The sequence below is a fragment of the Lithobates pipiens genome, unplaced genomic scaffold (genome assembly GCF_037356315.1).
Source record: "Lithobates pipiens isolate NorthernLeopardFrog02 unplaced genomic scaffold, aLitPip1_a1.2 Scaffold_23, whole genome shotgun sequence".
Classification (NCBI taxonomy): Eukaryota; Metazoa; Chordata; class Amphibia; order Anura; family Ranidae; genus Lithobates; species Lithobates pipiens.
In genome coordinates, this window is record NW_027507785.1 from 64765376 (window position 1) to 64789860 (window position 24485).

At 41.5% G+C, this 24485-nt stretch overlaps 1 protein-coding gene across 1 annotated transcript in view; it reads right to left on the reverse strand.

Annotated features, from left to right (window-relative positions):
* LOC143927605 (matrix metalloproteinase-9-like) overlaps positions 1-2543 on the reverse strand; it is a 56622-nt gene extending 54079 nt beyond the window's left edge. Inside the window, exon 1 of the mRNA XM_077451768.1 lies at positions 2435-2543. Coding sequence (XP_077307894.1) covers positions 2435-2504 — 70 coding nt within the window. The 5' untranslated portion in view covers positions 2505-2543. The remainder of the gene's footprint in view (positions 1-2434) is intronic.
* Positions 2544-24485: the final 21942 nt, after the last annotated feature.

Sequence of the window (24485 nt, forward strand, 5' to 3'; positions counted from 1 at the left end):
AGATGTAAAATATCAAAATATACTAAACGGACACCTAAATGTGAAATGTGCTGTGTATAAACCACATCAATAAATTGCATAAACCGCAAAGTGTGTAATGCGGTATATACAAATTCCCCAATATCTGGGTTATATCAGTAAACCACATACATGTAAAATAGTGAGTGTGTCCCATATCTATGAGACTATACCCATATAATATATACTGTATCTGAAAATATCTATATATGGGTGACATTCACAAACTAGACAAAAACCCCCCTCTATAGTCTTAGTAAATATGTGGAAGAAATGTCAATTACCACCCACTTGGTGTGTCTGACTAGCGCACACATGTATAATTTTAGACATTCACATGGATGTTATCATTTTGATGCCATGTGACAAGCTTGTAGAGGGTGTTATTGTGAATGAACCTATGACTATTATAACGTTAAATTTTGGGATGGCTGCAAAAGCTGATGGAAAATAAGAAACAAAACTGGAACACTAGTACATCATAAAAGGTAACATTAAATTGGGGTAATCTTAATCCTGAAGGGGAATTACAGTGTTTCAAAAGATTTCTCATTCATAATATGAAACATCCCAATCAAAATTTAACCCTGTCGGAATTCTGGTTTCTAAAAAGAATATCCAGAAAACCTCACGTTTACAGAGTATGAGAAATCTGTCACCTCCTCGCTTGGGAGTCACCACCTTCTCAATCCCCTGTATAAATAGATTTGAAACATCCTTCTGATGTACAATGTTCCAGTGTCTGGCCACATTAGTGGATTTGTTCTTTTCAATGTCATATAAATGATCATATAAGCGATCTTTAAGTCTGCGTGTGGTGTGTCCTACATATTGTATATGGCAAAGATTGCATGTGATGACATAAATTAAATACTTAGTGTTGCAATTCATGAAAGATTTAATGTCAGCAATTTTATTATTAACACAAGAAGTAATCTGTGTACCTCTCATGATATGGCAACAGTAAGCACAACCTGTTCCACTGCATTTAAAGTTACCTGTAAATCTTAACCAATGTTGGTCGGATTTGCTACTTGTGAATAAACTGGGGGATAAGGTATGTCCTAAAGTAGGTGCTCTACGAGAAACCGTTTTTATACCTCTAGAAAGGATTTGATTGTATGCAAAATCGCTAAATAAAATAGGGAGATATTTAGTCACTATTTTCCTCACGTCATTACATTCAGAACTATAAGATGTGGAGAACACAGGGATGTTTGTCTCTAAAGAAGAAAATTTACTTTTATTGCTATTTCTACTGGAGGAACGTTTATTTTGTAACAAAGTATCTCTTGGGATGGTACTAGCTGAAACCAGGGCTTTTTGTATATTGGCGGGTGTATATCCTCTTTCCTTGAATCTATTGGCCATCTCATTGGCTTCCAGCTGAAAAATTTCTGGGGTGCTGCATAAACGCCTCAACCTCAAAAATTGTCCATATGGTATCCCTCTGATAGTATGACCAGGATGGGCTGAGTCTGCTCTTAAAAGTGTGTTACCTGCGATTGATTTTCTATGTAGACCAGAGACTATGTTTTCTTCTGAACCAGTCAGATTGACATCTAAAAATTCTATGGTGCTTATTTTCATGACTCCAGTAAATTGTAAATTTAAATTGTTGTCATTGAAATAGGTAAGCCAATTTTCCAAACTGGCACACTCATCAGATGAAATAAATAACAGATCGTCTATGAAGCGCCCAAAAAAGATGGTATCTTTGCGGCGGGGGCTATCATGTCCAAAGATGCGGGACCTCTCCCACCAACCCATGTACAGGTTGGCTAATGAGGGCAAAAATTTCGCTCCCATGGGGGCCCCGCATCTCTGGAGGTAATAGGCCCCGTCAAACATAAAGAAATTATGTGTAAGTAAATATTCTAAAGATGACAATATAAATTCTTGAAGTGCTAGAGAGAACCTCCCAGATGTTTGTAAAAAGTGAGCTACTGCTCTTAAACCCAGTCGGTGTGGAATGCTGGAATACAGACTGGTAACATCACAGCTGATCCATCTGTATGTAGAGGGCCACTTTAGATTCTGTAATTTACTCAGCAAATCACCAGTATCTCTGAGATATTCAGGTAAACTTAGGACTAAAGGCTGGAGTAAATTATCCACCCACTCTCCTAATCGTTCGTTAAGAGAGCCTATTCCTGCCACTATCGGTCGACCCACAAGGGGATTCGTGTGTACAATATCCCTGATGAAGATTGTATTGATAATTACTATGGAAACGTGTTGGTTTAGGTATGAATTTTTTGTACAATAAATGAATGAATTTTTAATACATTGATTTTTTTTGTTGCCTTAAAAATCCCCACCATTAGAGGTTTTTCTATTCTTTAACAAGTGGAACTCTGGCCTTACAAACATATTTACAACACCAATAAGAAAATGTAAATGTTGTAATACTCACTTGTGTTGACTGCTTGGGACTGACTCCATCCGTAGCAGAGGAGCAGCGCAAGCAAAAAGTACTGGTCCATCTTGTCTGTTGGTCTGCAATGCTGCTGGGGTCTTCATCGTCTTCTTTATATTATCATACCAGAGCAAATAAACTTTTCTCCGGAAGTAAGACATTTCATGAAAGAGCATAGGGGTTGTTTCAAAAATTTTCCATGAAAGAATTTGCAATATTTAGTTACTTTTAATATGTTACTTATTTTATCACTATGACATTATACTTTAATAGCAAGCTCAGCATGTTTCCCAAAGACCCATTCTAAGGCCAAAAGTCTGTATATCAATTAACCAAATGCCGACCGGGCCATATCCCCGAAAGACGGTTATTGTGGCCGTTTACCACGTTATCGCTCTGTCAAATGACGGAACGATCACTTGTAAATAAACCGGTATCACGTCATGATGCCCGCTCCTCCCTCCCCTCTCTGTACCGATCGGTACAGTGAGAGGAGAGAGGGGGAGAGATGGCAGCAGTGCTGTGAGCTGGATGTGTAATGCCCACAGCGCTGCTCAGTGACAATGCCCATACTCTGCATCACTGTGCAATACTCTGCCAATACTGTGCAATACTCTGCCAATACTCTGCAACACTGGGCAATACCCTGCCAATACCCTGCCAATACTGTGCCAATACCCTGCCAATACTCTGTCAACAGGGCTGTCTTTAAGGCAGGGCAAAAGGGGCAGCTGCCCTGGGCCCTGTCATTGTTGTGGGGCCCAAAACAGCTGCCTCATACTTGCCAACTATCCAGGTTTAAATTCCCTTGTCTCTTGAAGTTTTAGTCCCTTGCCATGTCCCAATATCTCAGTGTGAAGTGCTGGTCCTAATGCTGCCCAGTTGTGCCCTGTTGATGTGTACAGATGACTCACCTGCAGACCCTGTGTTTACATGTAAATAACCGGCATTTATGTGTAAATAGCGGCTGCAATACTAAGTAAATAGCTGCGGCCGGTGGCAGTGATATGTAAATAAAGGCGACATTCATATGTATATCATGCTCCCCTGCAGTGAGGAGGTGATGTGCTGTAACCTCTAGCAACTAATCAGTGAGCCGCAATGTGTGCTGTAACCTCTAGCAACCAGTCAGTAAGCAGTAAAGATATGCTGTAACTGCTGGCAACCAATCACAATTGCTGCCTGATCTGATACAGTAAACTGATTTTAAGTCCAGTTGCTATTTATTGTATATCTCAGAGCAGGTGGAGAGTGAAATTGCCTGGGGGGGGGGGGGCCAAGAAAATTTTTGCCCAGGGCCCAATATTAAAGACAGCCCTGTCTGTCAATACTCGCCAATACTTTGCAATCAATTTGAACAGAAACAAAGATTTTTTTTTTTTTTTACTGAATTTTCTGTCTTTTTTGATTTATTTATAGCGCAAAAAAAAAAACATTGATTAAATTTAATTGATTAAATACCACCAAATGAAATCTCTATTTGTGTGAAAAAAGGACAAACATTTCATATGGGTATAAAAACAATAATAAACTGAACTCAGGTCTTAACACAAAAAACAAATAAAAAACAGAAAAGAAAGGAGGCTGCAGCTCAAAGTGGGATACACACACAAAACGATCGTAAAATTAAGGTCTTAAGAGCTGCGCCCAGGCACCATTAAATAACCAAATTAATATAAAATAAATTACATCACACATTGTATTGAATAAAGAAATATATGACTCTAGAGCCTCAAATTATTCTCATTGATCAACACTAAATTTGCTTACAAAATTACTTTAAAGCAACAGTCCATTAAAAACTGCAGATATGGGTCCTATGTATAAGTTCTTAACACTTTTCTCTTTTTTTCCCCCTTCCCCTTTCCCCTTATAATTTGTTCTAAGTTCTTAACATGACACCACAGTGATTCCTTACGAAACACAGCAAGCAAGTGCCCATCACCGAGAAGTGAATGTGCTTACCAGACGGTAAAACAAATGAAACTTTAATTATGAACCATCCGTATCGTTACTGGTACACTGGAACTTATCGATCGACCTTCCACCGGTAACTACAGCGTCACTTTAATCACACAGGATCCCCAATCTCAAATGGGTAATGCACTAATAATAGCTCAAAGAGAGGAGGAAGCCCCCATAGTGTAAAACCGATTTGGATATTTTATTAAAATAAATAAACATTGCACTTACAAATCTTGCATCAAAAATCGCATATAAGAACAGTCAGAAAAGCCGGCCGGCATTCGTTCAGGAGCCCGTCCTCCCCTCGTATGGCGTGGTGGCGTCACTGGGAAAGCAAAAGATCTAACATTGGTGAAACAGGACAGAAGTTACAGTACAAACAACGATGAATTTGCACAGATACACCATCAAGGAACATAAGGAAGATGAGTTCTGCACACCTGTGCAACATCGTTTCTCACAAGTGGACCACACACCATTGAAGACCTCAATGTCTTACTTCTTAACAACTTAAGGACCAAGCCTCTTTCTGAGGTTTATATTTTTTTGCTAGAAAATTACTTAGAACCCCCAAACATTATATATTTTTTTTTCTAACACCCTAGAGAATAAAATGGCAGTCGTCGCAATACTTTCTGTCACGCCGTATTTGCGCACTTTTTTGGGAAAAAATACACTTTTTTAAATAAAAAAAATAAGAAAACAGCACAATTTCTTTTATATTGTGAAAGATAAGGTTATGCCAAGTAAATTGATACCCAACATGTCACTCTTCAAAATTGCGACAAATTTTTACCCTTAATAATCTTCATAGGTAACGTTTAAAAAATTCTACAGGTTGCATGTTTTGAGTTACAGAGAAGATCTAATGCTATAATTTCTTTCTCTTGCTGTTTCTCTTTCTCATGTGTGGTTTGAACACCATTTTAATATGCGGGTGCTACTTACATATGTGTTCACTTCTGCACACAAACTTGGCGGGACAGGGCACATTTAAAAAAAATAAATTCTTATCTATTTTACCTTTTAGTTTTACACTGTTCTTTAAAAAAATAAAAATAAAATTGCCACTTTTATTTCTATTACAAGGAATATAAGCTTCCCTTGTATTAGAAAAAAAAAAGCATGACTGACAGGACCTCTTAAATATGAGATCTGGGGTCAAAAAGACCTCAGATTTCATATTTACACTAAAATGCAATAAAAAGTAAAAAATTCTCCGCTGACGTCTTCTGTTTCTGATGATTCTACTCCCCTCTCTGAGACCCCATTCTCAGCTGAGCGTTTTGTAGCTTGAAGCCTGAAGCTACAAAAACGCTAGAGGGGAAAAATTCTATTATTCTCAATGGAGATGGTTCACATCTCCACTACATGACTCCTGAAGCTCAAACAAGTCCTGGACCCTTTTTTGTCGCTTTTCTTCTTTTAACATTGGTGACCTTTTGCCCTGCACAAAATCACTGCAAATTGCGGTAAAAAACGCAGCGAATCGCGGTAAAAAGCGCAGCAAAAAACGATTGAAAACGCTGCGCTCAGGTGCGAATGCAGCCAAAGTCTTCCCCCCTCTCCTCTGATGTCTTCTAGCCGTCTCTGGTTCTTCTCCCTCTGTCCACTGTCTTCTCTGCTGTCTTCTCGCTCTTTTGCTGGGTCTTCTCTCTCTGTTCTTCTTCCGATGTTGACTCAACACTATCTCCCGCTCTAATGTTGGGTGTGTGGTGTGCCACTACTTATATTGGCATGGGGTGGGGTCACCAGGTGATCTCACACGGAGGCCCCACCCCTTTCAATGACACCATCTGGGGCATGAAGTGACCCCACCCCATGCCAATATAAGTAGTAGCACACCGTGCACCCAGCATTAGAGTGGGAGAGAGCGTCGAGTCAACATCGGAAGAAGAACAGTGGGAGAAGACAGCGAAGACCCATCAAAAGATCGAGAAGATATCAGAGAAGACAGCGGACAGAGGGAGAAGAACCAGAGAGGGCTAGAAGACAGAGGAGAGTGGAGAAGACCCAGAGAGGGGAGAAGAACCAGCAGAGGCAGAAGACATCAGTGGAGGAGACAGAAGAGCCAGAGAGGGGAGAAGAAATCAGAAGAGACGATGGAGCTGCCTTGATAAATTACTTTTAAAACCTGTGTAATGTGTTTTATTTTTGACATTTTTTTTTAGGTGAATGGGTAGAGGTACAATGTACCCCTTACTCATTCACATAGGATGGGGGGCCAAAATCTGGGGGCTTCCTTGTTAAAGGGGGCTTCCAGATTCCGATAAGCTTCCCGCCCGAAGACCCCAACAACAAATGGCCAGGGTTGTCGGGAAGAGGCCCTTGTCCTCATCAACATGGGCACAAGGTGCTTTGGGGTGGGGGCGCAGGGCCCCCCTGTCCCAAACCACCCACCCTCCATATTGAGGGCATGCCGCCTGGTATGGTTCAGGAGAGGGGCGTCAGCTTGTCCCCACACCCTTTCCTGACCTGCCGGGTTTTGTGCTTGGATTTTGGTGGGGGGAGCCATTTTTCAGCGTGGGGGTTCCCCTGAAAATCCATACCAGACCGAAGTGCCGTTTATTTTAACATTTTGTGTGGAGCTCCCCTAAAGATTCATACCAGACATAGTGCCTAGTATTGTCGAGGATCAAAGTTGGACCCCTCTTCATTGAAGTCGGACGCATAGCGGACTTCAAATCACAGGGCAAAGCCGGATCCAAAGTGGTACGACTGTCTTACCAGTGTGAACCTGGTCTAAGGCCAGGGTTGTAGTCGGAGTACAACATGCACTCCGACTTTTGGAGTACATGTTGCATGATATATGTAAATCAATGATTCCCTTTGAGAGCCATCACAAGTTGGTCCAACTTTGAAAAAGGTTCCTGCACTACTTTGGTCCTACTTCAGCCCATTGAATATCATAGAAGTCAGATCAAAGTCAGATCCTTGTCCTAACCATCCGATTTGTGACATCTGACATGGTGATTACAGCAGTAATAAAAGGTATTTATGTCACAATGGGATTGTTTTGATTGGTCAAAGTACAAGTCAGACTATCTCAAAGTGGGAGCAAAATCTTAGGACCGATGTAGGACTGATGCTGCAGGGCAAAGTAGGATAGGCTGGGTTCACACTAGTATGACACAACAGTCGTACAACTGTGGATCCGACTTTGCCCTGTGACTTGAAGTGTGACATGTATCCAACTTCAATGAACAGGATCCGAGGCAAGACACATGTGACGGACTGGGGTTTATATGGTCACAAAACAGACACCCCAAAGCAAAGTACATATTCATTTTTTTTTATATATTTCTAAACATCTCCCTTCTATTCTATTAATAACCAGTAGATGGCAGAGAAGGTACACAAACAGAGTCTATATAAGGCCACACACCATGTGACTGGAAATTAAACTACTTCCAGCCATAAAGTCAGTGGTCATATCTCATGCTGTTTGTGTGATTCTTTGCAGGTATGTACTCTAAATTGTTCCTAATCTGTATTAACCTGTGATAGAAAGATTCCTAAACATCTTGAGCAGATGCAGAAAAAGTCTCAGCAGATTTGATGCTATTGTTTTGCTGTAATTAGAAGTTTAGAACAGCATGTGTCAGAAGCAAGTGAAAAGTGCATAAGAACATGAAAATACTGCATTAGTCAGAACAAATGTCTATGATAAACACTAAACCTTTCTAAATAGGTATATTTAAACCTGATTTATTGGAAATTGCATAGATTTATAGAAGCACATGTTTTCTGTTATTTAATATAGAGAAAAACCTATTGTATGTAAAGCTTACCGTATATACTCGAGTATAGGCCGACCCGAATATAAGCCGAGGCCCCCAATTTACCCCCAAAAAAACTGGCAAACTTATTGACTCGTGTATAAGCCGAGGGTGAGACATGCCTGTCCATCCCTGTGTGTGTGTCCGTCCATCCCTGTGTGTCCGTCCATCCCTGTGTGTCCGTCCATCCCTGTGTGTCCGTCCATCCATCCCTGTGTGTGTGTGTGTCCATCCATCCATCCATCCCTGTGTGTGTGTGTCTCCATCCATCCATCCATCCATCCCTGTGTGTGTGTGTGTGTCTCCATCCATCCATCCATCCCTGTGTGTGTCTCCATCCATCCACCCATCCCTGTGTGTGTCTCCATCCATCCACCCATCCCTGTGTGTGTGTGTATCCATCTGTGTGTGTGTGTGTGTGTGTGTGTGTGTGTGTGTGTGTGTGTGTGTGTCCAGCCTACCTTTGTCCCGAGCCTCCGTCCCGTGCCTTGCCTCCTTGCCTCCGTTCCGTCCCGTGCCGTCCCGTGCCGTGCCTTGCCGTCGTGTCGTGCCTTGCCTTGCCTTGCCTCCGTCCCGTCCCGTGCCGTGCCTTGCCTTGCCTTGCCTTGCCTCCGTCCCGTGCCCTCTTCGGCGGCCATTGTAAAATTCAAAAGCCGCGCCTCCTCCTTCGCCTGTGATAGGCGGAACACTGAATTTCCCAGCAGCCTGTGTTCCGCCTATCACTGACGTCGTATCATCCTCGTCCGTAGTACGAGGATGATACGATGTCCGTGATAGGCGGAACACAGGCTGCTGGGAAATTCAGTGTTCCGCCTATCACAGGCGAAGGCGGAGCCGGAGGCGCGGCTTTTGAATAGTAGAATGGCCGCTGTCTGTCTGCTCGACACGCTGATCGAGCGGGCAGACAGCGATGACTCGAGTATAAGCCGAGGGGGGCACTTTCAGCCTCAAAAAAGAGGCTGAAAATCTCGGCTTATACTCGAGTATATACGGTATGTATTGCATCATACAGACATGCAATGAGCACCATCTAGTGGTTATAAAAGAGTACTACCATGGAAATATTTGTATTAAAGCAATGCATTGCTAGTATGATTATTGCACACTTAAAATGTACCAGAGAGATAAAGATAATTATCTATAACACTGAATAACAGGGTAATGTTATGTTAGTAATGTTCATATTTATAACTACGTTTCAGAATACTTTAGTTAAAATCTGTATTATATATATATTGTTAATGTTTATAAACATGTGACTATAAAAATGTAAAAGATGTATTGTTATGTAAAAATTAAACTACTTCCAGCCATAAAGTCAGTGGTCATATCTCATGCTGTTTGTGTGTTTCTTTGCAGTCCACGCCAAGCTGATCACCTTATCTCATCGCGTCTACAATCATCGGCTCTCTTAATTCACATTTTGAGGCCGGTAACATTTTGGGGGCTCGTCCGGGATTCGTTGTGTTACCAGTGAGAGGGAAGTGCGAGACAAGCGTGAGCCTGCTACAGAGCTACAAGGAGAGTCGTGAGAGTCGTCTGCCTCGTGAGTGCAAGTCTTCAGATTGCAACAGAGATGGCGTCTCCTCGTCGTGCGCTGATGTGGGATATCCGGAAACAAATTCATCTGCTTAATGAAGAACAGCTGCATAGCCTCGCTATTACGCTGGAAGATGAAAGAGACGTGGACGTTCCATCAGTGACTGGTACCAACGAAATGGAACTTGTTGAATTTATTAAAGACTACTTGAGAAGTGATCAGCTGGAAAAGTTGGAAGATCAAGGTATGTCTTACCTACTCATCATCCAAGACAAGATCAATGAACTTAAACTTAACAAGGAAAGTACACCAACTGTGGACATTGCAACCGCTGCAAAAAAAATAAGTAGTGGGACTGCAAGGACTGAACAGGTATCGGAGGTGGTGAGATTTACCGATGTTGTTGCTTTATTGCCACGTAGAGAATTTAAAATGCATGGTGGTGTAATTTCAGATCATGGTTCGGACATGAGTTATAGTAGCGTGTGCAGACAAATTGACGAGGGTCTAACAGAAAAATTCCCTGAATCTGAAATTATACGCACAGTGTTGAGAATAATCAAACCTGGTAATTTTAAAGATATGTTGACTGACAAAGATGATCTTACTGTTGCTGAATTGAAAAGGTTTTTGAAGTCACATATAAGAGAACGAAGTGGTAATGAGTTATTTCAGGACCTTAGCAATGCTGCCCAGCAAGAAAGAGAAACAGCACAACAATTTGTTTATAGGCTAGTGGGGTTAAAACAAAAAGTTCTGTCTACATCACAACATGATAGACGAGAGCTTAACTATGACAAAAAACTGGTGCAAGGCATATTCCTTCATACACTCTATCAGGGACTAAATGAGAAAAATTCTAATGTTAGACGAGATATCAAGCCTTACGTGTCTGATTTGACAGTAACGGATGACTTTATCATAGAGCAAGTCACCAGATCAGTTGATGAGGAAACAGAAAGGCAGAGACGCTTAAACAGTGCACCCAAACATAAACCTCTTACTGTTCATTCATCCCAGACACCAGGGAATAGCGAAAAAGACACCTTCCAAAAGGGAGTTGAGGGAGATGCTAGAGCAAATCACACTGCATTAATGGAACTAACAACACAGGTCTCTGCTCTCACAAAGAACCTGGAAAAGATGATGAAGCTAACTCCTATTGTTGGAAACCAAATGACTAAGCCACTAACCAATGTTCAAGTTCCAGATACAACTCACTGCAAGCCCAGGTGTGATGATTGCATTAAACGAGAGAGTCAGAACTGCTACTATTGTTTCTACTGTGGTTGGACAGGACACAGAGCGGTTGATTGCTTGAAGAAAAGAAGGCAGTCGGGAAACAACAGACGGTCACTGGGAAAGGGACAACCAGTGACCACCTCAAATGATCTGTCCCATGCTAAGGTAAACAGGGTATTCACCCACCGGTCAACTAGAACACCCAAAAGAGAATGGATTCTCCAAACAACACGTAGCACAATTAATTGGAGGAAAATGCCTACTGTCATGTCGGATGAATGGTGTACCGGTTGACATGTTGATGGATACAAGAGCTCAGGTCAGCATTGTCGAGAAGGCATGGTTAGAAAAGTTTCTACCCAGCGTCTCCATTAGGCACATACAAGATTTACTTTGTGATGACAACTTATCCATTACAGCTGCAAATGGTTCTATCATTCCATTCATCGGGTGGATTGAAGTCTGCCTGGAATTCGAAAGTAGTGGACATGGAAACTCAGCCATTTATGTGCCAATGCTGGTGAGTGACTGCTGTAATGACAATCCAATTCTTGGGTTTAATGTTATCGAAGAATTGATCAGAGAAAACCGTGACCGACCAAACAGCACCCAAAACCTGACTATCTTGCTGAGTGAAGCTATGAAAGTAAGACAGAGTGTAGCAAATAGCATTGTCAATGCTGTCAGTCAAGCAACTGACCCAGGAGAAATATTCGATAGTCGTATGGTCAAAGTGGGGAAGAAGGGACTCCAGATTAAAGGAGGCGAGCTCTGTGAAGTCAAATGCAGAATTAGAGCGTGGCCGAAAGGAGGAATCATGCCATTTGAACCACTTCCCGAATATCCAGTTGAGGAAGGACTTGAACTATTTCCTTCAGTGGTAGATGTGCCAAATGGGTTCTCTAAACTGGTGAAGATACCTATACTGAACCGTACTCAACATGACATCTACCTTCCACCCAGAACAGTATTGGGTACCATTTCTCCAGCAGCTGAGATTCTACCATTGTCTCCAAGCAAAGACGATGGAGAGGGAATTGACCAGAAGAAAAGGGTGTTTCATGTAAACCAGTTGAATCAAGTGGACACTGGAAATCAGCTACCCACTAACAAATCTGTTAAGTGGCACCCACCTGTCAATTTGGAAGATCTCTCAGAAGAAGAACAGGAGATAGCGAGACAAATGTTATATGATGAATCAGATGTCTTTGCTCGAGATGAGGGAGACATAGGATGCATCCCTAACCTGAAACTGAGGATAAATCTGAAAGATGAAACTCCTGTCCAGAAACGCTACAATTCGATACCGAAACCCCTATACAAAGAAGTGAAAGAATATATCCAAAACCTTCTTGACCGAGGTTGGGTAACAAAATCTTCTTCCGCATACTCATCACCAGTTGTTTGTGTTCGAAAGAAGGACAGTAGCCTACGACTATGTGTTGACTTTAGGGAGTTAAACCGAAAGACTATCCCAGATAGACATCCACTACCCAGAATACAAGATCTGCTGGATAGCTTAGGAGGATTTACGTGGTTCTCAATCCTGGACCAGGGTAGTGCGTATCATCAAGGCTTTGTGCATGAAGACTCCAGACATCTGACGGCTTTCAGCACCCCCTGGGGACTCCTGGAGTGGAACCGTATTCCATTTGGATTAACGAATGCCCCAGCAGCTTTTCAGAGATGCATGGAGAATGTATTAGAGGGCATCAGAGACAAATGTTGTTCTCCATACTTGGATGACGTACTTTGCTACTCCAAAACTTTTCAGGAGCATGTCAATGATATTAGGCAAGTGCTTAGTCGAATGCGTGAGCATGGTATCAAACTTAGACCGAAGAAGTGTGAACTCTTTAAATGACAGATTTGATACCTTGGACGAATGGTGTCAGAAGAAGGCATAAAAATTGACCCAAAAGATCTTGAAGCGGTATTACATTTGAAAAGGAAAGAACCAAAAACAGTGGGAGGAGTCAGATCTTTGTTAGGATTCCTGAGCTACTACAGGTCCTTCATTCAAGATTTCTCTCGACTTGCTAAACCACTGTATGAACTTTTGCAGAACACTGAGAAAGAATCTGCTACATCCATCCCCAAAAACAATCGGAGGGAATCTATAAAGAAAAACGGGAACAAAGCACAAGTGCCATCTAAAACACTGATTCAATGGACACCCAAACATCAAGCTGTAGTATCCAGACTGGTGGACATGCTAACCAATCCACCAATTCTAGCATACCCTGATTTTGACTTACCCTTCGTCTTACACACTGATGCTTCCAATGAAGGCCTAGGTGCTGTACTATACCAACGACAAGGAGAAAAACTTCGTGTTATTGGGTTTGGCTCCAGAACATTGACTCCAGCAGAGCGCAATTACCATCTTCACTCTGGTAAACTTGAGTTTTTAGCTCTCAAGTGGGCAGTCTGTGACAAATTCAGAGATTACTTGTACTACGCTCCAACATTCACTGTTTACACAGACAACAACCCATTGACATATGTATTAAGTACTGCCAGACTGAATGCTGTGGGTCATCGCTGGGTTGGCGAGTTGGCTGATTTCCACTTCGATATCAAGTACAGGCCAGGTAAACAGAATGCAGACGCAGATACACTGTCACGATTTCCGGTGGAACTCACGAAGAATCTGAGTGAGTACACAGAGCTTGTACCATCTGAGGTTGTGTCAGCTATGTGGCAAGGGAGCAAAGCTGTTGACGAAGAAGAGGCATTATGGGTGGCTTCATTGACTCTTCACTCAGAAAGTGATGTGGCCGAAGAATTGCTGAAAGGACAGACAATCTGCCCAATGACTCAGGAGAATATCAGAGCATTACAACAAGACGATACCAACATTAGAGAAGTGGTCTGGCTAAAGGAGAACGACTGGATTCCAAACCACAAAGAAAAGGAGAGTATGACCAGCAAAACAAGACGTTTGATACATGAATGGAATAAACTCAGAGTCGATGAAGGAATCCTCTACCGACATTCTGGAACCCGAAAACAGCTAGTTCTACCAGAAAAGTTAAAACCATTGGTCTTAAGAAATCTTCATGATGACATGGGTCACATTGGTACTGAGAAGGTAACCCACCTAGCACGTGAACGATTTTACTGGCCATTTATGCAAAAAGACATTGATGAATATGTGCTGAAGAAGTGCAGCTGCATCAAACAAAAGCGTCCAAATATCACCGAAAGAGCACCTATGGGTTCAATTACTACCAGTTCACCTTTGGAGTTAGTATCCATTGATTATCTTCACTTGGAGAAAAGCAAAGGAGGATATGAGTATATACTTGTAATAGTTGACCATTTCACACGCTTTGCACAAGCGTATCCAACTAAGAACAAATCTGGAAAAACGGCGGCAGAAAAGATCTTTCAAGATTTCATACCACGTTTTGGCTATCCAGAGAAACTCCACCATGACCAAGGAAGAGAATTTGAAAACAACTTATTTCAGACATTGCAACGATTGGCAGGGATTTCTCATTCAAGAACTACTCCATACCATCCACAGGGTAACCCAGTGGAGAGACTGAACCGTACTTTGTTACAGATGCTTCGCACCTTAGAGGAAGAGAAAAAGTCAGATTGGAAAGAACATCTTCCACATATGGTTCATGCATATAATTGCACCAGGCATGAAGCCACAGGATACTCGCCATTCTTTCTATTGTATGGAAGATCTCCTCGTTTGCCAATTGACCTAATGCTCAACCTAAATTTGGAAAAGGAATCAGAAAGGCAACCAATATTTACTCAGAAATGGGCATCTAGAATGCAAGAAGCTTACAAAATCGCATCCGAGAATAGCAAAAAATCCTCTGCTAAAGGGAAGAAGTACTATGACAAAAAGATAAAAGGAGCACCTCTTCAACCGGGTGATCGGGTCTTAGTACGAAATCTCTCTGAAAGAGGAGGACCTGGTAAACTTTGTTCATACTGGGAAGAATCAGTACACAAAGTGGTAGAAAGAATCAAAGATGGGCCTGTGTACAAAATTCAGCCTGAAAGTGGTAAAAAGACTATTCGAGTACTGCACAGAAATCTTTTACTACCAGTAAATGACCTACCAATTGAAGGACACATTCCAAGAGTACCGATGAAACAAAGGCAATCAAGTAACAGAAAGGATACCAGAATGGATGTGGACCAGGAGGAGGAATGTTCAGATGAAGAAAGATGGTATTATCCTTATATACCAGAGACTACAGAAAGTCATGATCGTGTTGTGTCTCAACCAAACTCTCAAAACGTACAGAAAAGCCCATTAAGAGTTTCTGCTGAAGAGTTCTATCCTACAACTACCACACCCAATGTTGAACAAGAACAAAATGATGGAACAGTAGTTGGCGACCAAATCTGGGCTACAGACATGGTGGGACTAGACACTGCAGAATTACCCTCATTAAGTCAAAACTTACCTGTGAACCAAGATATGCAAATGGATAACGATGTTGATGGAGAAGACTCAACTCCTGTCAGAAGATCTACCAGACAAGCTAAGCCTAAAGAGATCTTTACATATGACACACTAGGTCAGCCAAGATACATACCAAGTCAGATTCACACCATACAAACTCCTACAATGCTAGCTACTCCCATGACATGCCAGGTAGTTAACGTAGCTCCTTGGTGGCAACAAGTACCTATTTGGGTTACTTAAATCACTAAATAGTGTTCAGATACCAATTGAGTTTAATGTCGGGAGCCATTAACTGAAGGAGGGGAGAGTGTGACGGACTGGGGTTTATATGGTCACAAAACAGACACCCCAAAGCAAAGTACATATTCATTTTTTTTTATATATTTCTAAACATCTCCCTTCTATTCTATTAATAACCAGTAGATGGCAGAGAAGGTACACAAACAGAGTCTATATAAGGCCACACACCATGTGACTGGAAATTAAACTACTTCCAGCCATAAAGTCAGTGGTCATATCTCATGCTGTTTGTGTGATTCTTTGCAGGTATGTACTCTAAATTGTTCCTAATCTGTATTAACCTGTGATAGAAAGATTCCTAAACATCTTGAGCAGATGCAGAAAAAGTCTCAGCAGATTTTATGCTATTGTTTTGCTGTAATTAGAAGTTTAGAACAGCATGTGTCAGAAGCAAGTGAAAAGTGCATAAGAACATGAAAATACTGCATTAGTCAGAACAAATGTCTATGATAAACACTAAACCTTTCTAAATAGGTATATTTAAACCTGATTTATTGGAAATTGCATAGATTTATAGAAGCACATGTTTTCTGTTATTTAATATAGAGAAAAACCTATTGTATGTAAAGCTTATGTATTGCATCATACAGACATGCAATGAGCACCATCTAGTGGTTAAAAAAGAGTACTACCATGGAAATATTTGTATTAAAGCAATGCATTGCTAGTATGATTATTGCACACTTAAAATGTACCAGAGAGATAAAGATAATTATCTATAACACTGAATAACAGGGATATATATGTTATTAAATTTAGTAATGTTCATATTTATAACTACGTTTCAGAATACTTTAGTTAAAATCTGTATTATATATATATTGTTAATGTTTATAAACATGTGACTATAAAAATGTAAAAGATGTATTGTTATGTAAAAATTAAACTACTTCCAGCCATAAAGTCAGTGGTCATATCTCATGCTGTTTGTGTGTTTCTTTGCAGTCCACGCCAAGCTGATCACCTTATCTCATCGCGTCTACAATCATCGGCTCTCTTAATTCACATTTTGAGGCCGGTAACACACACACTTGTCTTTGTACTCCTTACTTGCCACCACACATGCTTGACACCATCTGAACCAACTACAGTAAGTTTATCTTGGTCTCATCAGACTACAGCACATGGTTCTAGTAATCCATGTCCTTAGTCTGCTTGTCTTCAGCAAACTGTTTGCGGGCTTTTTTGTGCATCATCTTTAGAAAAGGTTTCCTTCTGGGACAACAGCCATGCAGACCAATTTAACAAAGGAAAAGAAAGGCGCTTTTAAGTGCAGTATGCAAAATTTAATAAAGTGTACAAAGGGTTAAAAGCACTGACAAGATTGTTGAGTGTTAAAAGACATGATAAAATCAGGAGTCCTCATCTGTGGCATGTGTCCATCCTCAGCATGCTGGTGGAGAGCAGCGTAGAGCCGTCCAGCAGCTGTAAAGCGTTCTCATATGTGTTGGAGAGAGGAGGCACATGAAAGCATTACTGCAGGACTGTATTCACTGCAGGACACACAAGGCTGATGGTGTCAGTGGAGAGAAGGGGGCGGTTATTTGATGTTATTTGATTGCAGACCAATTTGATGCAGCGTATGGTCTGAGCACTGACAGGCTGACCCCCCCAGCACTTCAACCTCTGCAGCATTGCTGGCAGCACTCATAAGTCTATTTCCCAAAGACAACCTCTGGATATGACGCTGAGCACGTGCACTCAACTTCTTTGCCGACCATGGCAAGGCCTGTTCTGAGTGGAACTTGTCCTGTTAAACCACTGTATGGTCTTGGCCACCATGTTGCAGCTCAGTTTCAGGGTTTGGCAAGCTTCTTATAGCCTAGGCCATCTTAATGTAAAGCAACAATTCTTTTTTTTCAGATCCTCAGAGAGTTTTTTGCCATGATGTGCCATATTGAACTTCCAGTGACCAGTATGAGAGAGTGAGAGTGATAACACCAAATTTAACACACCTTCTCCCCATTCACACCTGAGACCTTGTAACACTAATGAGTCACATGACACCAGGGAGGGAAAATCTCTAATTGGGCGAAATTTTTTACATTTTCACTATTGGGACTAGTGCACAAAGCAAGATCCATAAAGACATTCCCATAGACAAACTCCTAAACCTTGTGGACAGCCTTCCCAGAAGAGTTGAAGCTGTTATAGCTGCAAAGGGAGGGCCAACTCAATATTGAACTTTACAGACTAAGCCCTTGTACACACGGTCAGACATTCCGACAACCAAATCCGTCAGATTTCGTCCAAAGGATTTTGTCCGAAACTGTTGCATACACACGGTCGGACAAAGTTGTCGGAAAATCCCATCGTTCAGAACGTGATGACGTTATTTCGTTATGACGGGACTACGTTCAGGCTAGCAGCCAATAGCTTTGGTCTAGGAATTTGATCTGAGCATGCGTGGCACTTTGTCCGATCGGAATTCTCTACATATGATCGGACAAGGTCCGATCGGATCATGTTGTCGGAAAGTTTTATAGCCAAGCTGGAAAACTTGGTCCGTCGGATATTCCGACGGAAACAGTCCGATGAAGCCCACACACGGTCGGATTATCCGACAACACGGTTCGATCGGACATTTTCCATCGGAATATCCGACCGTGTGTACAAGGGCTTAGACTGGGATGCTATTAAAGTTCATGTGCGTGTAAAGGCAGGTGTCCCAATACTTTGTGTATATATATATATATATATATATATATATATATATATATATATATATATATATATATATATATACATACATATATATATACATATACAGTGCTTTGCGAAAGTATTCGGGCCCCTTGAACTTTTCAACCTTTTGCCACATTTCAGGCTTCAAACATAAAGATATAAAATTTCAATTTTTTGTGAAGAATCGCCAACAAGTGGGACACAATTGTGAAGTGGAACGAAATCTATTGGATAATTTAAACTTTTTTAGCAAATAAAAAACTGAAAAGTGGTGCGTGCAAAATTATTCGGCCCCTTTACTTTCAGTGCAGCAAACTCACTCCAGAAGGATCTCTGAATGATCCAATGTTGTCCTAAATGACTGATGGTGATAAATAGAATCCACTTGTGTGTAATCAAGTCTCTGTATAAATGCACCTGCTCTGTGATAGTCTCAGGGTTCTGTTGAAAGCACAGAGAGCATCATGAAGACCAAGGAACACACCAGGCAGGTCCGTAATACTGTTGTGGAGAAGTTTAAAGCTGGATTTGGATACAAAAAGATTTCCTAAGCTTTAAACATCCCAAGGAGCACTGTGCAAGCGATCATTTTGAAATGAAAGGAGTATCAGACCACTGAAAATCTACCAAGACCTGGCCGTCCCTCTAAACTTTCAGCTCAGACAAGGAGAAGACTGATCAGAGATGCAGCCAAGAGGCCCATGATCACTCTGGATGAACTGCAGAGAACTACAGCTGAGGTGGGAGAGTCTGTCCATAGGACAACAATCAGTCGTACACTGCACAAATCTGGCCTTTATGGAAGAGTGGCAAGAAGAAAGCCATTTCTCAAAGATATCCATAAAAAGTCTCGTCTAAAGTTTTCCACAAGCCACCTGGGAGACACACCAAACATGTGGAAGAAGGTGCTCTGGTCATATGAAACCAAAATCGAACTTTTCGCCCACAATGCAAAACGATATGTTTGGCGTAAAAGCAATACATATAAAGTATGAATTAACCACTTAACAACCGCCCATTGCCGATTAACGGCATCAGGGCGGTTGTTTAACTCTAAGAGGCCGTTAATTAACGGCCTCCTAGAATTCTGCTCTCGCGCGCCCCCTGGGGCGCGCACACGAGAGCATCCGTGACCGCTGGGTCCAGTGGACCCGGCGCATCACGAATCACGGTAAACTGCCGCTCATCGCGGCCGTTTACCACGTGATCGCTCCGTCAAATGACGGAGTGATCACTTGTAAACAAGCCGGCGTCATGTTATGACGCCGGTTCCTCCCTCCCCCTCTCTGTACCGATCGGTACAGCGGAGGGGGAAGAGATCGGTGTCAGCAGCGATGTGGGCTGCATCTGCAGTGCCCACATCGCTGCTCACCGAAAATTAACCCCTCAAATCCCTGCAAATACTCTGCATTACTCTGCAATTCCCTGCAAATACTCTGCATTACTCTGCAATTCCCTGCAAATACTCTGCATTACTCTGCAATTCCCTGCAAATACTCTGCATTACTCTGCAATTCCCTGCAAATACTCTGCATTACTCTGCAATTCCCTGCAAATACTCTGCATTACTCTGCAATTCCCTGCAATTCCCTGCAAATACTCTGCATTACTCTGCAATTCCCTGCAAATACTCTGCATTACTCTGCAATTCCCTGCAAATACTCTGCATTACTCTGCAATTCCCTGCAAATACTCTGCATTACTCTGCAATTCCCTGCAAATACTCTGCAATTCCCTGCAAATACTCTGCAATGCCCTGCAACACTCTGCATTGCCCTGCAACACTCTGCATTGCCCTGCAACACTCCGCATTGCCCTGCAACACTCCGCAATGCCCTGCAACACTCCGCAATGCCCTGCAACACTCCGCAATGCCCTGCAACACTCCGCAATGCCCTGCAACACTCCGCAATGCCCTGCAACACTCTGCAATGCCCTGCAACACTCCGCAATGCCCTGCAACACTCCGCAACGCTCTGCAATACCCTGCAACACTCTGCAACACCCGCCAATACCCTGCAACACTCTGCAATGCTCTGCAACCCCCGCCGATACCCTGCAACACTCTGCAATGCTCTGCAACCCCCGCCGATACCCTGCAACACTCTGCAATGCTCTGCAACCCCCGCCGATACCCTGCAACACTCTGCAATGCTCTGCAACACCCGCCAATACCCTGCAACACTCTGCAATGCTCTGCAACACCCGCCAATACCCTGCAATGCTCTGCAACGCAGTACTCTGCAACACCATGCTCTGAGATACCCAGCCATAGTCGGTGATACCCTGCAATACCCAGCCATAGACATCTCCCGCCGCCCTCCGCCCTCCGGTGCTTCTACCGAATCGCTAATACGATCAAAGCCAGAATCTTTTTTTTTTTCAGGCTTCCCAGCTTAGAGGTGAGATGTGGGTCTTATTGACCCCACATCTCACTGTAAAGAGGACCTGTCATGCCATATTCCTATTACAAGGGATGTTTACATTCCTTGTAATAGGAATAAAAGTGATCAAAAAAATTATTTTTGGGGAAAAAAATGTCAAACTAAAATAAATAAAGTAAAATGAACAATAAAAAAAAAATGTTTTTTTTAAAGCGCCCCTGTCCCCATGTGCTCGCATGCAGAAGCGAACGCATGCGTAAGTCCCGCCCACATATGAAAACGGTGTTCAAACCACACATGTGAGGTATCGCTGCGAACGTTAGAGCGAGAGAAATAATTCTAGCCCTAGACCTCCTCTGTAACTCAAAACATATAACCAGTAAAAAAAATGTAAATCGTCGCCTATGGGGATTTTTAAGTAGCGACGTTTGCCGCCATTCCACGAGCGTGTGCAATTTTGAAGAGTGACATATTAGGTATCTATTTACTCAGCGTAACTTCATCTTTCACATTATGCAAAAATTGGGCTAACTTTACTGTGTTTTTTTTTTTTTTTAAGCACAAAACAGTTTTTTTTCCAAAAAAAAGCATTCGAAAAATTACTGCGCAAATACCGTGCGAGATAAAAAGTTGCAAAGACCACCATTGTATTCTCCAGGGTGTTTGCTAAAAAAACATATATAATGTTTTGGAGTTCTATGTAATTTTCTAGCAAATAAATGATGATTTTTACATGTAGGAGAGAAATGTCAGAATTGTCCTGGGTGCTCCAGAACGCCTGATGGCGCTCCCTGCATGTTGGGCCTCTGTATGTGGCCACGCTGTGTAAAAGTCTCACACATGTGGTATCACCATACTCGGGAGTAATAGCAGAATGTGTTTTGGGGTGTAATTTGTGGTATGCATATGCTGTGTGTGAGAAATAACCTGATAATATGACAATTTTGTGAAAAAAAAAAAAAAAAGTAAAAAGAATCTTGATTTTGCAAAGAATTGTGGGAAAAAATGACAACTTCAAAAAACTCATCATGCCTCTTACTAAATACCTTGGAATGTCTTCTTTCCAAAAAGGGGTCATTTGGGGGGTATTTGTACTTTTCTGGCATGTTAGGGTCTCAAGAATTGAAATAGGCCGTCAGTCCTTCAGGTGTGATCAATTTTCAGATATTGGCACCATAGCTTGTGGACTCTATAACTTTCACAAAGACCAAATAATATCCACCAATTTGTACTTATTTTTACCAAAGATATGTAGTAGTATAAATTTTGGCCAAAATTTATGAAGAAAAAATTTCTAATCTGCTAAATTTTCTAACAGAAACAAAGAAAAATTCGTTTTTTTACAGAATTTTCGGTATTTTTTCTTTTATAGCACAAAAAAAAAAAAACCCAGCGGTGATTAAATACCACCAAAAGAAAGCTCTATTTGTGTGAAAAAAAGGACAAAAATTTCATATAGGTCCAGTGTTGCATGACTGAGTAATTGTCATTCAAAATGCGAGAGCACCGAAAGCTGAAAATTGGTCTGGTTATTAAGGGTGTTTAAGTGCCCAGTGGTCAAGTGGTTAAGCTTTGGCGCTAAAACCTTTCATAACGTGCACCTTGGTGCCAAAAAATAAGTGTGTGGTGATCTAATCAGTGTTATTAATGGATGGCCTTATTTGTTGCCCCAGAAAATGATATAAATAAATAATGTGAACTAATGTGAAATGTGTAGTCTCCTGAAGTCCACTATATAAGTGGTGTCTGCCAAATACTATATATATACCTCTTATAAATACGTGTTGATATAAATAAATAAAAAGAGTGCCTGTTGGCGTGCAGCTCAAAAGTGCACATGTGCTATGAAAAAATGGTGAAAATGTTGCATAAAAATAAATAAAAATAAATAAAAACGAATACATATATGCTAAGTGTAAGAGATCATATGCGAACCACAAGCCACAATATTAGTGGTCTATAAACTGTGCTCTATATTATAAGTCCCAAGAGTGACAGTCCAAAATGATCGTAAAGATAACAAGAAAAAAATGACAAAAGGAATTCTTTCAATGCCCAAACGAATTTTTCAAAATCGCATCACTCAATTGCTGAAAAAACGCATGAAGTCTTTTCAAGTAAAAAGGATAGAACAAGGTGACTAGTGCAGAAAGGTTAGGAACATTCCTCTCCGGTGCGCCACTCAGTGTCAGGAGAATAATTGCGCTCACCAGACAGAGAACCCTCAATGGGTTAGCCGAGCAGTCACAGTATGAGCCACTGTGCAGCTTTCCTTGGGCTCTGCTCCTGCTGTGCTGGGGGAATGTTCGCCCTTTTCCTAGGGCGTGGCCTAGGATGTGCACCTCATACTGGTATACAGGCAGCAACGCCGGCGCAGCAATCACTAAGGCGAATTGTTTTATTGGACATTGTGAGTAATTTGGATTTTAACTAAATAAATCGTTCAAAAACAGTGTTGCACTATGGTTGTACTTCTGTTTCCTCCCTTATGCACTTGCTAAACGGACTATTTGCGGAAGTAAAAGGGCGAACATTCCCCCAGCACAGCAGGAGCAGAGCCCAAGGAAAGCTGCACAGTGGCTCATACTGTGACTGCTCAGCTAACCCATTGAGGGTTCTCTGTCTGGTGAGCGCAATTATTCTCCTGACACTGAGTGGCGCACCGGAGAGGAATGTTCCTAACCTTTCTGCACTAGTCACCTTGTTCTATCCTTTTTACTTGAAAAGACTTCATGCGTTTTTTCAGCAATTGAGTGATGCGATTTTGAAAAATTTGTTTGGGCATTGAAAGAATTCCTTTTGTCATTTTTTTCTTGTTATCTTTACGATCATTTTGGACTGTCACTCTTGGGACTTATAATATAGAGCACAGTTTATAGACCACTAATATTGTGGCTTGTGGTTCGCATATGATCTCTTACACTTAGCATATATGTATTCGTTTTTATTTATTTTTATTTATTTTTATGCAACATTTTCACCATTTTTTCATAGCACATGTGCACTTTTGAGCTGCACGCCAACAGGCACTCTTTTTATTTATTTATATCAACACGTATTTATAAGAGGTATATATATATAGTATTTGGCAGACACCACTTATATAGTGGACTTCAGGAGACTACACATTTCACATTAGTTCACATCATTTATTTATATCATTTTCTGGGGCAACAAATAAGGCCATCCATTAATAACACTGATTAGATCACCACACACTTATTTTTTGGCACCAAGGTGCACGTTATGAAAGGTTTTAGCGCCAAAGCTTAATTCATACTTTATATCTCTGGCCTACTCCTTTAATTTTAAGTGGTAGGTTCTAAGCACAGGCAGCTTCAACCTCTTGAGTCCATTTTATTATTGTCTATTTTATATAATTTTTATCCCACTTGATTTTATGATTTTCCTTTATCCTTGTAGCGAATAGGTATTGTATATTCTGTCCATAGCGCAATCTTATTTATTTATTTGTAAAAGCAACACAGCTCATCACCCTCAACACACCATCGCCACTATCAAACATGGTGGTGGCAGCATCATGGTTTGGGCCTGCTTTTCTTCAGCAGGGACAGGGAAGATGGTTAAAATTGAGGGGAAGATGGATGCAGCCAAATACAGGACCATTCTGGATGAAAACCTGTTGGAGTCTGCAAAAGACCTGAAACTGGGACGGAGATTTATCTTCCAACAAGACAATGATCCCAAACAT